Source organism: Sceloporus undulatus, chromosome 4 (assembly GCF_019175285.1).
Source record: "Sceloporus undulatus isolate JIND9_A2432 ecotype Alabama chromosome 4, SceUnd_v1.1, whole genome shotgun sequence".
Lineage (NCBI taxonomy): Eukaryota > Metazoa > Chordata > Lepidosauria > Squamata > Phrynosomatidae > Sceloporus > Sceloporus undulatus.
Window position 1 is genome coordinate 3,085,672 of NC_056525.1, and position 18,119 is coordinate 3,103,790.

The 18,119-nt window shown below is 43.7% G+C and overlaps 1 protein-coding gene across 2 annotated transcripts in view; it reads left to right on the forward strand.

The window, feature by feature from the left end:
* Positions 1-18,119, forward strand: part of NOL4L (nucleolar protein 4 like) — a 203,580-nt gene that overhangs the window by 83,333 nt on the left and 102,128 nt on the right. For both annotated transcript variants that reach the window (XM_042461914.1, XM_042461915.1), the window contains exon 2: positions 8,801-8,956. In XM_042461914.1, coding sequence (XP_042317848.1) covers positions 8,801-8,956 — 156 coding nt within the window. The remainder of the gene's footprint in view (positions 1-8,800; positions 8,957-18,119) is intronic.

An 18,119-nucleotide genomic window follows, 5' to 3' on the forward strand; every position in this document is an offset into this window, starting at 1 on the left:
TTTGAAAAGGCAAGGAGCTTGTGGGGCCCTCATATAATCGTAGAAAAATCATAGAGTTGGAAGAGACCCCAAGAATGGCCATCCAGTCCAACCCCATTCTGCCATGGAGGAACTCACAATCAAAGCCAGATAGCCATCCAGCCTCTGTTTAAAAACCTCCAAGGAAGGAGACTCCTCCACACTGAGGGACTGTCTTCCACTGTTGAACAGCCCTTACTGTCAGGACATTCCTCCTAATGTGGATGTTATTTTCCTGTATGGCCAACACGGCTACCCCTGGATATGTTTTCTGGATATATCACCCCTAGTTTGTCAAAGAGGTGGCTCCATTCAGGTTGAGGGGAGAGGCAGAAAACAAACATGGCTGCTCTCTTGCTTCACAAAACAGTGGGCCTTGGACAAAGGCCTCTCGGAGTGTGTTTATTTTGGCTCCTTCCTCACAACACTCATCACTCATTATTGTTCCTGAACAGTGACAATGTGTGATTTAAGCAGCTTCTTGGTTTCTCAGATGATTTTCCTGGCAAGCCTGTCGCCATGATAATCATGATGATGATGTCGCAGCATGGCTGCCATTTTTAGAGCAGCACTGTTGAAGGAAAGGATACCAGATTCCTTAACTTAGGTGTAAATCATTTCTGCTCCCTCCAGTCATTATATCCCCCAAAAGGTGGACATTTCAGAAAGACTACGAGAAAAGTTTGTCATTTATTTTTTTACTCTGTGGTGTAGTTTGGAGTCAAAACTATACAAATGTCTTAAAAATGACTCCAAAATGCACCACAGGATAAAAAACTGACAAATGGTATAATAGGTATCACTGAAACCTGGCCGGATGAGTCTCATGATTGTAATGTAGTAACAGAGGAGTATGACTTTTAAAAAGAGAAATAAGCCAAACAGGGAAGGAGTAATAGTAGTATTATATACAGTATCAGGGATGTTTACACCTGTGAAGAGATCCAGGACTTAAATCCTGGAAGTCAGATGTAGAGCATCTGGATAAAAATGAAAAGGAAAGGAAACAACAGGGATGTTATTGTGGGACCCTTCTACAGACACCCAAGTCAGACGGAGGAATTGGATAATGCCTTTCTAGAACAAACAAACAAACAGCTTCATTTATATACTGCTTCATAATGAACAAACAGTGTCTAAGCGGTTTACAACTGTAAGATAATTGCCCCCAACAAGCTGGGTACTCATTTTAGCTCCCTCCTCAGAAGGATGCAAACCTGTGTCAAGCTTGAACCCTGGCTAGTATTGAACTCGCAAACTTATGGTTTTGAGTGAGTGGCTGCAGTACAGGCATTTAATCCCTGCGCCACCAAGGCTCCTGGTGACCACACATCTAGAACAGATGACCACACACTCAGGAAGGAGAGATGTAGTAGTGATGGGGACTTCAACTATCCTGACATTTGCTGGAAGTCAAACTCAGCAAAATCCTCAAGGTCTAGTAAATTCCTCACTTGCCTGGAAGACAATTTCATGGTCCAAAAGGTGGAAGAGGCAACAAGGGGGTCAGCTATTTTAGATCTGATCCTAACCAACAAGGATGACTTGGTTAATGGGGTGCAAGTGGTGGGATCCTTAGGTGGAAGTGACCATATTCTCTTGGAGTTTGTTATACAATGGTAAGGAGAAGCCAGGCAAAGTCAGACATGCATTCTAGACTTTAAGAGAGCGGATTTCAGTAAACTTAGAGAAGTATTGAGGGTGATCCTATGGTCAGAAATACTAAAAGAGAAGGGAGTTCAGGACGGATGGGACTTTCTCAAAATGGAGATATTGAAGGCACAATTTCAAACAGTTCCAACAAGGAGGAAAAATGGGATGGTTTCTTGACTAAGGGCCCGTACAGACAGGCCAAAATAAAGCTGCTTCGGGTCACTTTGGAGGTATGCTCTTTAAATGATGCATACATCCTAAGAGTCTGGAAGCTGCACCAAAGCCATGCTCCAGTCCTTAGGACTGGAACATGGCTTTGGCGTTGCTTCTGACTCTTAGGATGCATGCATCACTTAAAAAGCATACCTCCAAAGTGATCCAAAGCAGCTTTATTTTGGCCTGTCTGTACTGAGCCAATAGAACTTTCAACCGAGGTGAAGCTCCCCAATTTTCTTCACACATCTAATGGAATCACACTAAAGCTTTCAGTAGAGACTTCCTGATTCTGCCTGAATCCTCAGTAGAGACAATGTTATAAAAATCAAATATTTTGTATTTGTGTGTGAAAGTTTGTAAGCTCTTACACTTGCAGTGGGAAGCTTATATATTGTTGTATACCTGTCAAACATTTGATGAGGAAGGAAAACAGAGAAGCAGAGTTGTATACAATAAGGGCTGCCGAGGTGTGATGGTAAAATGCGCAGAAATCTTTGGCACAAGGAAAGTTTTGTTTTGGGCTGCATTAAGAAAGCATTTGCGCCAGAGCAGTTGCCGCTTGGCATATTGTAAATCTCAGTAGAAATACTGCCTAGGTTGTGTTTAGAGGTGGAGGCAATAAACTGGAGAGTGTTATCAGATGTGATGTTGGATTTTCACAATATGAAAGGCTGCCATGAAGAAGAGGGAGTTACAGCTGTTTGCAAGGGCTAGTTGAAGGAAGATTAATGGTTGCAAATTCTAGCAAGGAGGAGGTATGTATTTTTTTTTAATGGCCCGTACTCTAACAGAATTTTAACAGGTGAAATTCCCACTACCAAGAAGAGTTCTGCTTGTTCAATGTATAGATGTGACACTCGGTAAAAGGCAGGGAAGGTGGGCTTGTAAACCGTTGGTAGACTTAACTGTACCAAAGAAGATTAGTTTGGACATGAGAAGCATAGTTGGGCTGGCATAGTACAGATCACCTAATAGTCCCCTTGCCTGAGTTTCTAGGAAAGGAAAAAAGCAATTGCAGTCAGTGGGCACAAATAAAATACAGGTTGAGTTTCCCTTATCCAAAATGCTTGGTAGCAGAACAATTTTGGATTTGGGAGTTTTTCAGATTTTGGAATATTTGCACATACTGTACATGATGAGCTATATTGCCGATGAGACCCATGTCTGAACATGACATTTATTTATGCTTCATTTTACAGTGGCCCTTGGTATCCTCTAGGGTTTGGTTCAAGGAACCACAGTGGATACCAACAAGGGCTGCATCTGCACTGCAGAAATAATGCAGTGTGAAGTCGAAGGCTTTCACGACCGGCATCCATAGTTTTTTGTGGGTTTTTCGGCCACATGGCCTGAAAAACCCACAAAAATATAGAAATAATGCAGTTTGACGCTGCATTAACTGCTGTGGCTCAATGCTGTGGAAACCTGGGACTTGTAGTTTATGGTGGCACCAGAGCTCTCTGACAGGGAAAGTAGATGTCCCACAAAACTACAAATTGCAGAATTCCATAGCATGGAGCTGTGGCTAAAGCGGTGCCAAACTGGATTATTTCTGCAGTGCAGATGTGCCCTAAGGCTACATCTGCACAATGGAAATAATCCATGTTCACACTACTTTAATTGCCATAGCTCAAACTATGGAATTCTGGGAATTGTAGTTTGTTGAGGCACTAAGCTCTCTGACAGAGAAGGCTAAATGTCTCACAAAACAACATTTCCCAGAATTAAATGGTACTGAGCCATGGCAGTTAAACAGGTGCCAAACTGGATTATTTCTGCAGTGTGGATGAAATGACTGAAAACGGGCAGAATGAAAGTTTGAGAACAAAGTGGCAGACTGTAAAAGAGAGAAAGAGAAGGAAAGACAGAGGATGGACAGAACATATTGTTCCAGAAGTTTAACGCTACTGTGAAGCAGCAAGAACAACCAAGAAAGCCTATATGTTTCTTCAGTGGCCTAGAAGCCTGTCAAATACTCATCATTACCTCCTTTCCTCGCTTCAGTCTGAGTGATAGTATAGTGTCTAATAAACTGAGCAGAAACACAGGAGGTTCCTGGTTCACATCTCTTCCCCGTTGTGAAAAGTTCAGCTGGTTGCACTAAGGAAATGGTACAGTAATTATAATTGACCATATAGAGTTCTTGCAAGCTTTACAGAAATAATGTACGTGAAGTGCTTTGAACACTCAGAAACATTATGTTTAAATGGTACATGTTAGAAAGAAAATCTTTAAGTTGCTATATCATGCACTTGTCACTGTAGGATTTTGTTCTCCTTAAGAACAGAAGATCAAAAACAAGATGGTTTTCCAAAACCAAACATGACATGTGCTATGGGAAAGCACAGGCAAGATAGAGAACCCTAGACTCCAGCTTCTCTGTTCATAATAAAATAATTAAAGATCTTAGTTAAAATAATACAAATAAATATTTTATTTCTGTACATATTTAGAAGTAGGAGGACTTTTTTGGTTGAAAAAGTCAAATACACAAGCCTTTAAGTTGCACAGAATTTCCCATCAGGCACAATGTAAAGATAGCAAAGAGGCCAGTTTTGTGCATAACTAGGTGTTCATTGAAATCAGTGGACTTGGTTGTGGTCTGAAGATTTTTGTTGGAGACAGCGTCTAAATTTACCTTTGAGGAGAAAGAATCTAAGGACATGCTGAAACCGTCCATAAAGAATAGGTCCCAGAGCATCCTTCTGCCACTTCTGAGTTAGAGGTGGCTTCAATGTGCCATTATATTCATTCTCCTTGAGAATAACTTTACAAGCACTGCCCCAGAGTTCATAGAGAGTTAATAATGTCTGGAGACATTATTAACTTTAAGACACGGAGTAGGATTAGATGACCTTTAGATCTTGCCCTTATCTATAGTGAAATTGCTGTACGTGGTATAAAATGAAAGACATCTTGAATTAAATCCCTGATTTTTTAAAAGCACAAATCTCTCAAGGGGCTGCTTGAGACAGGTGTTTGTTGAGTACATAAATTATGGATATACAGAGGCCTGTTAAATCAACAATTAAATATGTGCTTGTGTACACAGTTTGCATGTGTCTGTAAGAAGAACTGTCCTGGATCAGATGAAAGGTCTGCCAGTATCCAGTAGTTCAGTGCCTTTGGAAATTGCACAAACACAAACATGGTAGAAATTCAGCTGCTCATCTTCACTTTTGCTTCTAGCATCTTCAGAAGTATAAGGATGGTGTACAAGGAGGTTCCACTTGCCTATTTTGCCTTTGATTCAAGGATTAACATCCCCCACATTTTGTCCAGACATTTTGCCATCTGAGCCAATGGTCATCATCACATCCCGGCGGTGAATCTGTATGTTATTTGTGTGAGAGTAGTTTTTGCAAATGCAGATGACAGGTGCAAACTCTGAGCCAGGCGTGAGCGACAGGAGGCAATCACACCTTAATTTTGCTTTTAACTAGAGCGCTGTAACAGCCTTGTCTGGCTACAGGAAAAATCAGCCCCACAGTGGTGTGATTTCCATTCATTTCCCGTTTTCCCATTCCTGTTTTCCATCAGCTTCCCTCAGCAACCATGTGCTTGGGGTTGGCTGGGGATTAAGCGAGGGATGCCTCCTCTTCCTTGGCATGGCTTGCCAGGATGAGCAAGTGCCCATGGTGTATTCACCTCCTCTCTCTGTCTCTCTTTCTTGCTGGCATGTGACTGCTTTAGAGAATCCTTGGACTTGCACACCCTGCGCTTAGCAGCAGTGATGCTGCTTGACTGTTGTGTCTTAGGGAACTTGAGGAGGGAGGGAGAAAATAAATGTGAAACCTGGGAAAAGGTCAGCGCCTGGGAGGAGGGAGGCTCAGTGCTGATTCAAGCCTCCAGGTGAAAGTCTGCCCTCTTGATGGGTCTGTATCTAGATGGTACTTTCGTGTATTGTGATGGCTGCACCCCTCGAACATGCCCCTTGTCTTGCTGCTGGCTTGTAAGTCAAAATATTCTTCTAGACAGGTTCAGTGTTTGGAAATCAGGCATGTTCTCTCAGTGCATCTGAACAAACCTTTGTAAGCAAGGTCTAGGTTATCTGGGGGGCCTTATTATCCTATTTGAACATACTCCTGTTTTGAGATCTTCTAGAGTGGCCCTTCTCTCTGTCCAAACCACTTCACAGGTACATCTGGAGAGGACCATCTCAGTGGCTTCCCCCAGACTATGATCTCCCTCCCTAAAGATGTTAAAACCGATGCTCTCCTTGCTATCCTTCCAAAGGTCAAGTGAAGACTTCTTAGCTGGTTTTAGTTTAATTTGTCTTTAATTACATCCTTAATTAATTTTAGCTGTATTTGTGTTAATATTTACCTGTATTTCTTTTATAAGCTGCCTGGATCTCTGAACTGGGGGAAAGGATCTGGGGGAAGAGAAGATGCAGCGACTGCATGGGGAAGGTGGAGTCCTAGCTGACCCAAGCATCAGGCAGGCAATTGGGGGGGAGGGGGTCATAGTAGAGACAGTATGGACACTTTTCTGGGCTCTTCAGCTTCCTCCCTTTCATAGTAAAGTAACAGTAAGTTTGTTGTTGTTGTTAATTGCCTTCGAGTTGACTTCAACTCATGGCGATCCTGTGAATGAAACAGCTCCAAGTCTCCCTGTCCACCACTACTCCGCTCATATTCTGCAGTCACAGACCTGTGTCCTCCCTTATAGAGTCCAGCCATCTGGTGTGCACTCTTCCTCTCTTTCTACTTCCCTCCACCTTTCCCAGCATTATTTTCCAGTGAGTCCTGCCTGCTCATGATGTGGCTGAAGTACAACAGCGTCAATTTAATCATCTTGGCTTCTAGGAGTCATTCAGGCTTGAACTGTTCTAGGACCATTTGTTTGTCTTTTTGGCTGTCCATGCTATCCTCAGCGCTCTTTTCCAGCACCACATCTCAAATGAGTTGTTCTTCTTCTCATGTGCTTTTTTCACCATCCGGCTTGGAGTTGTACATCTCTTTTGGATCATCTCTAGCTTTTTCATGGCTGCCCTTCCTCCTTGTCTTTTCTTCTAAAACGTAAGGCCCTGTAAAGACCAGTGAAAAATGCCAGCCTGTTGGGGGGGGGGGGTGAGGGCTGAGCATCTGCATGCTCCATGCCCTACCACCACCAGCAGGGCATCATTGCAGCGTGCTCCAGTCTACATGGCACATGCCATGATGATGCACCTCTGGTGCAGGTACCAAAAAGCACAGTGCCAAAGGCACATCATCACGCTGCATAACAGTGGCTATGGTACCCCTTCAGAGGCACAAAAAGGAGCCATTTTTTCCGGCTCCTTTTTGTGCTCTACAGAGGCCGGATTGGTGCCGCAGCATGCAGTTGCTGTGGCACCGATCCAGTCAGTAAAGGGGCGGCTGCAGACTGCTACAAAGGGGAGGTCTGTATATCCCCTAAATTACTAGCCATTATCTTTGTTGAGACACAAGGAAACTCAGCTTTTAGCATTCTGTCCTAGGAGTGCAAAGGTTTTATAAGAAAGTTGTGGGCCCTTGGTATGCACGTGTACCATAACGTACATGCACTTACATTTCTTACATGCACACCCCACACACATACAGTGGCCCCTTGGTATCTGCTGAGGTTTGGTTTCTGCTGAGGTTTAGGACCCACAGTGATACCAAAATCTGTGACGGCTCACGTCCCATTATATACAGTGGGGTAGTTAAAATGGTGTCCTGTCGATAAAATTTCAAAATCAAGGTTTGCTTTTGAGATTTTTAAAAAATATTTTCAAGCTGTGGATGGTTGAATCCGTTGATACAAACTCTACGGATATGGACTGTACTTAGTCTTTTGGATTTACCTTCCACCCCACATTGGGTTCAGTATGCAGTTGGTACCCTTTGTGACAGTACAAAATGTTTAGGTTCATTAGAGCCAGTTGGCCCTCTGTATCCACAGATTGCTTAGCCACAGATTCAACCATCTATGCCTTAAAAATATTTTAAAACATATATAAATTCCAAAAAGTAAACCTTGATTTTTCTGTTTTATATAAAGGACACCATTTTTCTATGACACTGTATTTAATGTGAATTGAGCATCCATGGATTTTTGGCATCCATGGAGGGTCCTGGAACTAAACCACAGGCGATACCAAAAACCCACTGTAACATGTAACAGCATAACAATACAGCGAAGCACCTGGGATTTAGGGCAGAATGGTTGTATTTACAACATTTTAGTTAGTAGATTAATCAAGCTTTAGTTTAGTAGTCAGCGGACATGAATGTGAATGTGTAAGGTCAGACTTTTAATCAGCGTGGATTTGATTTAAGGGCGCCCATTCATTTCTTCCTTGTATGTGTCACCTCATGAAGATATCATTCATCATCTAACAAGAAGTGGTAGGTTTTTGCTTATTAGCTTCTACATAATTTTTAATACCTCCTTTGGTATCTGAGAAGGGCTCTTGTTAATATCAAAGGCGAGGAAAAGAAAACAAAAATTAGGACTGCAGACTCTTCTAGCAAACATGGACCCTGTGCTGGCAAGGTGGTTTTGAGAGTTGTAGTCCAAAAAATGTAATTCCTCCCCAGCTCTGGGTACTGTGTAACTTGCTTGAAATTAGTCAGTAAAATGGCCAAGGGTATAGCAGCTGAAAAACATAGTAGTGTGCACTTACGAAGGGTTGCTCTTTGTGTGTATGTGTTTAAAAATATATCTAGCCTGGTGATAAGGTTTCTGCAAAAGCGGGTTTTCTTGGTTCTATAACACCACCCTCCTTTCCCTGACAAGAAAATTGCCTCCCCTTCTTCCTCCATACTGACTCTCGGGCATCATGTCAAGAGTGGGATATGTGTTTTCCTTCCTTTACTTTCTTCCTGACTGCCCCCTCCACTGCAGCCCTTCACGTCACCCCGTCACCCATCCCTGAGTCTAACTTGACTTGCTTGTGCGGTTGTAGGGGGCAGATGGTCTGTCGGAGCCCGAGGGCATCGCTCTCAAGCGCGTCGCTGTGGTGGAAGATTTCTTTGACATCATCTACTCAATGCATGTGGAGAACTCAGCCGAGCCAGGCAAAGCGCCCAAGCATGCCGGGCAGAAGAAGACCTACCGGGCGGTGAGACTCTCTCCTTGTATTCCCCAAATGCCCCCTGCAGCCAACTCCTTGTCTACCTGAGCCCCCCTTCCTGGCAGCCCAGAGGTGGTCAATGTAGGAAACAGAGTCCTGAGTGTGAGGAGGTGGGCATGAGAGAAAAGGCTAGAATTGAGCAAAGGGGGGCATGAGTGAATGGGGAAGATGGCTCTGGCAGATGTGCTCAGAGAAGGGGGATGAGCATGGGTTGCAAGGCATGTGGGGGGCAGGGGCCAGCCACACAGAAGCAAAAGGAAATGCTTCCTGTCATCAACAAAGCAAGGACCCCTTCACACAACACATGCTTAGCCTATAGGACAGGGAGAGTGTGGTCTGCAGGCCATATGAAGCCCCTGGGGAGTCATTTTGTGCCCACCCAGGCCTCCGCTAAGGAAAACACAGAAAAAAAAGAGTAAAACATGCACACACAAACAGCCCACAAAAACATGGTGGATTGGTTCCTTTTATCCCATGCTATTTTGCCATACGCATAACCATTGGCTAGATTTTTTTTTTTTTTTTTTTTTTTTTTTTTTTTTTTTACTAATTCCTGGACCTGGATGTAATATAAGATCACTTTGTTCATGCTTGAAGTGGGCATGTGGTCAATGGAGGAAGCAGAGTTGCTTTAACCCCTCTCCGCAGTTGCCAACCCTCAACTAAGTGGAACACATGGCCACAGCTTAACAATCATGGAGCAGTTTCTCAGTCCTGAGAAGCACTTGCCAGGTATGGGTAGCACTGGAAGACCTAGGAGCTTCAGTAGCAATGGGGGCAGCAGGGAAGGAGGGGTGGAAAGAACTCACTATAGATTGGGCTGGTTCAGATACTTACTTATTTTTATTTACAGGTTGAGCCTCCCTTATCCAAAATTCCAAAATCTGAAATATTAAAAATCTAAAATTGTCCACCTGGTTGACTGAGATAGTGATACCTTTGCTTTCTGGAAGTTCATTGTACACAAACTTGGTTTCATTCACAGAATTATTAAAAATATTGATGTATAATATTACCTTTGGGCTCTTTGTATAAGATGTATATGAAACTTAGATGAATTTCTTGTTTAGATTTTGGTCCCATCCTCAAGACATCTCATTATGCACAGGCAAATATTCCAAAATATGAAAAAAAATCCCAAACGCTCCTGTTCCCATGCATTTTGGATAAGGGAGACTCAACCCGTACAATGTTTGTATTTCCATCCTTTACCTTATGGTCTCTTGTAATAACAATATTTCCCATTTAGAATAATGGGAAATAATTTAAATACCCTAAAAACCATAGTAAGCCATTTAGAAAAGTTAAAACCATGAACATGTCTGAATCTGGATGAATTCAGTTAGCTCAAAGGTTCTAAGAAAATGCATATGTTTTAGCTCAGCACCAGAATGGTGAAGCCATCTTCTGATCCAGATGGGTTTCTAAGGGGGGCATCCACATCTGGGTCCTACAGCAGAGAAGGCCCTTTCCCATGCCTTACCCCAGTGCATTACCCCACTCCTAAGTTCACAAACAGGCATATTTTGGAAGAGGTGCTCCCTCAAGTATCCAGGGCCCAGACATATATATGATAATGCTAACCTAACTCTGGAAGACCCTCTCTGCAGACTGCAGTTGGCCCAAAAATTCTGGTAGGGAAATCAAAACTAGACATGGCTTCTGATCCAGGTTTGTTTTTTAAGGTTTGGGGTGGCCTGGGAGCCTCCGCAGGGGAGAAAAACTGCTGCTCCTGGAATTCTTTGGCAACAGAAGCAGTGCGTTTCTGAGGAGAAACAAAGATTTCCAGTTACAAAAATAGATAGGATCAGAATTCAAAATGACTTGACAGATTGAAGTGCTGGAGAGGGGCAAAACTTACAAAATAAATTTCAGCAGGGATAAATGTAAGGTATTACATAGAAAAAATGAAATGCACAAACACAGGATGGGTGACATCTGGCCTGAAAGCAGTACATGAGAGAAAAGTCTAGAAGTCTTAGTAGACCACAGGCTAAACATGAGTCGACCGTGTGACAAAGCGGACAAAAAAGCCAATGCAATTTTGGACTGGATCAATAGTAGTATAGTGTCGCGATCAAGGGAAGTATTAGTGTCACTGTATTCTGCTTCTTATATTTACAGTATTCCAGGTATATATGAATGAATACACACACACACACACCTCTCACCTGGAATATTGTGTCCAGTTCCGAGCACCACAGTTCAAGAGGGATATTGACAAGTGAAACATGTCCAGAGGAGAATGACCAAGATGGTCAAAGATCTGGAAACCAAGCCGTATGAAAAACAAATTAGGAAAAGAGAAGACTGAGAAGTGACATGGTAGCTGTCTTTTAAAATCTGAACCATCTGATATCATATAGGAGATGGAGCAAACGATTTTTCTGCAATTCCAGAAACTGTACTGGGAACCAAGGGATTCAAATGACAAGAAAATAGATGCCAGTTAAACATTAGGAAGAACTTCTTTACTGTAAGAACTGTTTGAGAGTGCAGTAGACTGTCTCAGGCAGGTTGAATTTTCCAGGGCTGGATGCGGGTTTCTGGCAACACTTCCCACTAAACTTGCCTATGGTATCAAGTCATAGCTTGGTATTATAAAAACCAGCCTAGCTTCCTCCCAGGCTCATGTGCTGCACTTCCTTCATCTTGTGAAGATGAGAGCTAGAGTAGGCAGGTTCCACTTTTGTTTGATTATTTGTGGCTTTCCTCACTAACAACACAGACAAGCTGTCTGTAATCTTATGCAGAGCTGGAAATTGTGACCCTCCAGAGGTTGCTGGACTGCAACTCCCGTTGTTGCTTACCATTGGTTGCACTGGTTAGGGGTTACTGGGAGTTGTTGTTCAACATCTGGAGGTTGAAATGATTCCCACTGCTGAGGTTTATATATATAGTTAGTGGAAACAAATCTATTTAGGCCAATTTCTGAAGTTTGTTCCTACTTCTTGTTGGGTGCAATGTTTCTGACTTATGGTGACCCTAAGGCAACTCTATCATAGGGTTTTCTTGGCAAGCTTTGTTCCGAGGAGGTTTATCATTGCCTTCCCTGAGGCTGAGTATGTGACTTGCCCAAGGTCACCTGTGGGTTTCCATGACTGAGCTGGGAACCGAACCCTGGCCTCTGGAGTCCTAATTCAACACTCAAACCACTAGGCGCACTGGCTCTCTTGTTTCTACTAGCCATAATTATTAACTCTAATTTATAATTTGGAAGAGAAACTATAGTTAGCATAAAATGGAGCCTGATGCTTCTGATCTTCTCCCTATAGCTGTGCCACTTACCACAGAAGTAAAATAGCTAGCAGCAGCAGCAACAACAACAAGCTTTATTTATTATACACTTTCCACCAAAGGGTAGAACATCAAACATAAATAATCAAAAACAGATGATAAAACACAACAGTATAAAATGCTAAAATACTAAATCTTTAAAATAATATACTAATATACTAAAACAAATTCATAGAATCATAGAATCATAGAGTTGGAAGAGACCACAAGGGCCATCCAGTCCAACCTCATTCTGCCATGCAGGAAATTACAATCAAAGCATCCCCGACAGATGGCCATCCAGCCTCTGTTTAAAGACCTCCAAGGAAGGAGACTCTATCACCCTCCGAGGGAGTGCATTCCATTGTCGAACAGCCCTTACTGTCAGGAAATTCCTCCTAATGTTGAGCTGGAATCTCTTTTCCTGGAGCTTGGATCCATTGTTCCTGGTCCTGTTCTCTGGAGCAGCAGAAAACAAGCTTGTTCCCTCCTCATTATGACATCCCTTCAAATATTTAAACAGTTCTATCATATCACCTCTTAACCTTCTCTTCTCCAGGCTAAACATCCCCAGCTCCCTAAGTCTTACCTCATAGGACATGGTTTCCAGGCCCTTCACAATTTTAGTTGCCCTCCTTTGGACACATGGCTCCAGTTTCTCAATGTCCTTTCTGAATTGTGGTGCCCAGAAATGGACACGATATTCCAGGTGGGGCCTGACCAAAGCAGAATACAGCGGCACTATTACTTCTCTTGATCTAGACACTATACTTTTATTGATGCAGCCTAAAATTGCATTGGCCTTGTTAGCTGCCGCATCGCACTGTTCACTCATGTTCAACTTGTGGTCCACTTGGACTCCCAGATCCCTTTCACCTGTATAAGTCTCTCGTTCAGCCAGGTGTCTCCCATCCTATATCTGTGCATTTCATTTTTCCGCCCTAAGTGCAGTACCTTACATTTTTCTGTGTTGAAGTTCATTTTGTTAGCTTCGCCCAGCTTTCTAATCTATTTAGGTCATTCTGAATTTTGATCCTGTCCTCAGGGGTAGTAGCTACTCCTCCTAATTTGGTGTCATCTGCAAATTTGATAAGTATGCTCCCAATTCTGTCATCCAGGTCATTGATAAAGATGTTGAATAACACTGGTCACTTCTCTCCAGGATGAAAAGGAGCCATTGTTGAGCACCCTTTGGGTTCGGCCGGTCAACCCATTCCAAATCCATGTAACACTTGCCTTGTCTAGCCCACATTTTACAAGCTTGTTTGCAAGAATGTCATGGAGAACCCTGTCAAAAGCCTTACTGAAATCAAGATATACTATATCCCTTACATTGCAGTAGAAGAAGGGTAGTGGACTGCAGCCTGCCATGAAATTTAAAGCGCTCTATAAATAAAGCCTAATAATAATAATAATAATAATAATAATAATGAATTCATAGTGAGTTCAGGGTTCACACATGCATGTATTTATAAGTGGTTTGACTCAGAAGACAGTTTCTTAATTCTTTCCATATATTAGCAAGTCAGAACTTCATCCTTTCCCAGATTATGCCAAGAGTTTAGAATAAGAATCGGTACAATTATCTGTGTTTTTGTGTGATTCCAACTTATGATGACCCTATCATGGGATTTTCTTGGCAGGATTTGTTTAGAGGAGGTTTGCCATTGCCTTCCCCTGAGGCTGAGAGAGTGTGACTTGCCCAAGGTCACCCAGTGGGTTTCATGGCTGAGGCGGGAATCGAACCCTGGTCTCCCGAGTTGTAGTCCAGCACTCAAACGACTGTACCGTGTTGGCTCTCACATACTGGCTGGGATATTCCAAGAACCGCAGTCCAAATAAGTAACCTTCCAAACTCTACTTCCAGCCCATCTCTTTTACATGTAGGAGCTGATATAACATCCAATAGATGGACTTAATTGATATTTTTTGTACTGGCTGCAGAATTTGGCTTAAATCCAGTTGTCAGTCCCAGCTAGAGTTGATTCATTGAATCATTGGGTACTTAGTAACTCAACACATGTAAATTCAGTGTGTCTACTCTAGTAGGGGCTAAAAATAAGTTTTTTTCTTCTCACATACTCTCAAAAGCAGCTACTGGATTCCTTTGTGTCTTTTATGCTAACACAGACTAACATAGCTATCTCTTTGAACATTAGTAGACAGAGCATTATGTGTTGCTATTTTTCCCTGCTAATATAATCTCCCCAAGGCACTTTGTTCCCATAGATAACTGATCTAGAAGCAAGGGCAGCTGGGTGCCATGCACTAAAATTTTGCTTCCATTCCTGCCAGAGGCACATTATGCTATCCAAGAGGCCTTTATACATGACTATTACTGTACAGAGTTCTAAGCCCTAGAAAAGGAACAGTAGCTTGGTGTTAGAGTCTTTGGTTTGTAAGTGGAGGAACCCGGGAGTGATCTCTGGCATTGCTAGTTAAAAGAACCAGGCAGTTGGTGATGCCAGAGACTAACAGGTGTTGGCCAGAGGATTAGGTTGGATGGACCACTGGTCAAAGGCCACTTGGTGCCTTATTTGGTGAGCTTGAAGGATCTGTGGAACCTTGCGGCAGAGCAGGAATTAGTGAACACAACAAATTTGGACAGCAGAATGTGGAATTCTGCATGTGTTGTGTTTACATTTTTAAACTGGAATATTTTCCACTTGAATTTTGATGGGAAATGTAGTGTAATGAGTCCTTGGTATCCGCCGGGGTTTGGTTCCAGGACCCGCCTTGGATACCAAAATCTGTGGATAAGCAACTCTCATTAAATACAGTGGCATGGTAAAATAGTGTCCCTGATATAAAATGGCAAAATCAAGGTTTGCTTTTTAGAATGTATATATTTTAAGAAATATTTTAAAGCCGTAGATGCTTGAATCTGTGGATAAAAAAATCCGTGGATAAGGAGGGTTTTAAGTTTTCCGTATCTGGAGCTTTGAAAGCTTGCAAAAAGTATATTGTGCATTTCAGTTGGCCAATAAAGGTATTACAGATGGAGTTTTGTTTGTATTTGTTAAATGGCCAACACATCTTACCCCTGCATGTTTTTTTCCCAGTGTGGTGAGCTATATAGAGTGGGTCCTTGGTTAGGGATGCCATAACCCGGCGGCCCCCGTGACAATCACGCTTTTGGGGGGCCCCTCACGGTCACGGCCCGGTTTGGGGGCCCCCCACGCCTTGTTCCCGGTTCGGGGTCCGCTCCTCCGCGCGCGGCTGTGCGCCACTCTCCCCACCTGGCGCACTGGCGTAGCCTAGAGAGCAGCTCTTTAAAACATCTGCCACTCAGAGCTATTATATACCAAGTGAGCCCACTTGGTATATATACCCTCAGGAAGCCTTACTTTCCAGGTTACAGTGAGAAAAGACAAAAAGGCCATAAATCGTTCATGTTGTCTGGGAGTTTAATTGCCTCATCTTTTAAATGTAAACCGCGTCAGTATTCTTGTAATTCTTTATCACAGGATCGTTTTTGAGGCCCTAAACACCTTTAATTGTAATATGCAAATTTATCCCGAAGCTGACCAATGGGAAAGAAGCAATCAGCCCTCCGCTTGGGTTGGTTTTCAATGGCTTGGTAAAGGAAGAGCTTTTGCCTTGCTTGTAAATAGGAAGGGCTTTGGGGTAGCAAAGGCTGCAGAAATAGTTTGACTCCCCCCCTTAAACATCCATGGCTCAGTGCTATAGGATTCTGGGAAGTGTAGTTTCTTGTGGCACCAGAGCTCTTTTGACAAAAGGAGGCTGAATAGTCCACAGCGGAGGCGTTGCCTGAGGAGGGCAGAGCGGTGGAAGAGAGGAGCCTGCTCCGGATGGTCCTGGCACTTCCCTTGGCTCCCTCCCTCCCTCCCTCCCTCCGCCTCCTCCTCCTCCTCCTCTCGGAGCAGCCCCACAGCCAAGCTCATTCACACTCCCAGGCTTTTCTCTCCCCCCCCCCCCACGCACTTTGAGACCCCTTTAACTGCCAAAGCTCAATGCTCTGGAATTCTGGTGTCTGAGGCATTTGGCCTTCTCTGTCAGAGAGCTCTGGTGCCACAATAGACTACAATTCCCAGGATTCCCCAGCACTGAGCAGTCTCAAACTGGACCATTTCCTCAGTGTGGATGCACCTGGGGAGGAATTCTGGGCACTGCAGTTCAACTAAGTTTGGAGAGTTATGGGACTCCCTGTCAGAGATAGCTCTGGGGCCACAGTGTACTACAATTCCCAGCATTCCCCAGCACTAACCCAGGACAGTTAAGTCACTCTCAAACTGGATTCTTTCCTCAGTGTGGATGCAGCTTTGGTGAGGAACTCTGGGCATTTCAGCCCAGCATTGTTTTATTTCTACAGTGTATTTTGGACCAGAGACAAGGTGACCAGGCATCCTCCTCCTTTTCCAGGACATGTCCTCTATTTGGATCATGGCTAAGAAGCATGGATTTATAATTACATGGGTGTTTTTAGCTTTTATTTTTGGCCATGTCTTACATTTTTTTGCTTGGGTGCCCTACATTTTGGGGTGAGGGCATTGGTCACCTTGGTCAGATAGCTTTCCAGGGGTTTAACTGCCATTCTGCTGTGGTGCTGGAACAGACCAACATTCCCAGAATTCCATAGCATTCAGCTGAGGCAGTTAAAGTGGTCTCAAACCAGATGATTTCTCCAGTGTAGATGCAGCCCAAGCCTTTTGCCTCTCTTATGTCTGAGATTTCAAAGCCCAGCCCTGGCATCACAACAAACTACAAATCCCAGGATTCCATAGGATGGAGTGATGAGAGTGAAAGCAGTGTGCAGCAGCCTAAGTTTGCTTAATACAGTTCTTAACATGGTGCACCTCTTGCCTACAGAGTCTCCCAGGCCCCAGCGGGGCCCTAGAGTCCTCGAGGGGCTTGGGAGAGGCTGTCTCCCAGGCCCAGCCAGGCCTTGGAGAAGGTTTAAAAATGTAGGACCTTTTTTTTTGGTTAATTTCCTGGCCAGGGAATTTTAAAAAAAATGTCCTACATTTTAAGCCTTGTCCTACATTTTTTCCCAGTTTTGAGGTCCCCTGGGATGGCAACCCTATCCTTGGTGCCCACTGTGGTTTGGTTCCAGGGCCCACTGTGGATACCGAAATCTGTGGATGCGCAAGTCCCATTATATACAGTGGCATAGTAAAATGGTGCCCCTTATATGAAATAGCAAAACCAAATATTTTGAAATATTTCAAAGCCCTGGATAATTGAATCTGGGGATAAAGAATCTGTATATATGGAGGGATGACTGTATTTTGAAATGAATGTCCTTAATTAAATCTTCCTTAATGCCAACATCAACCCCTTCCCATCTATTGTCTTCCATCTCTTCCTCATCCATCCTTATTTCAGTCACGTTATGTTGACTGGAGCCCTCTCAAGGGCATGCTAGCAGCTAAGAGGAGACTAGGGGGGCTTCTGCCTCTCTGTCCTCTTTTGACACATTTTTCACTGGCGGCCATGAGTCTCCAGCCCTATTCCATCTCTGTGTTGATTCCTGGAGCGCTGATGAGTTTGCTGTGGCTAAGGAGGCATTCCTTGGCCTGGACGGCTTGCGGCATTTGCGCTGTAGCTTCCTGTAACATTTGGATTTCCGCTTGGAAGAACAGCAAGGCTAACAAGTGTCTGCCAGTGTCCAAGTAGCTGCTAGAAATGGGTTGGGGGCTTTATGTACATCCAGAGTCTTTGCCTTATGGTAGTGGCAGTGTGTAGGGGGATGGAGGTAGAGAGGAGAACCATTGCTGCACCAGAGTGCATCTTCCACAGGGAACATGGCTGCCTGGCTTCCTGTCGTTCCCATTCCCAGCTGGCCTCTGCTTGCCCCTGGCATCCTTCCCAGGGAGCCTGCGCATGCTGCCTTTTCTCCCCTGTCCCGGAGAGC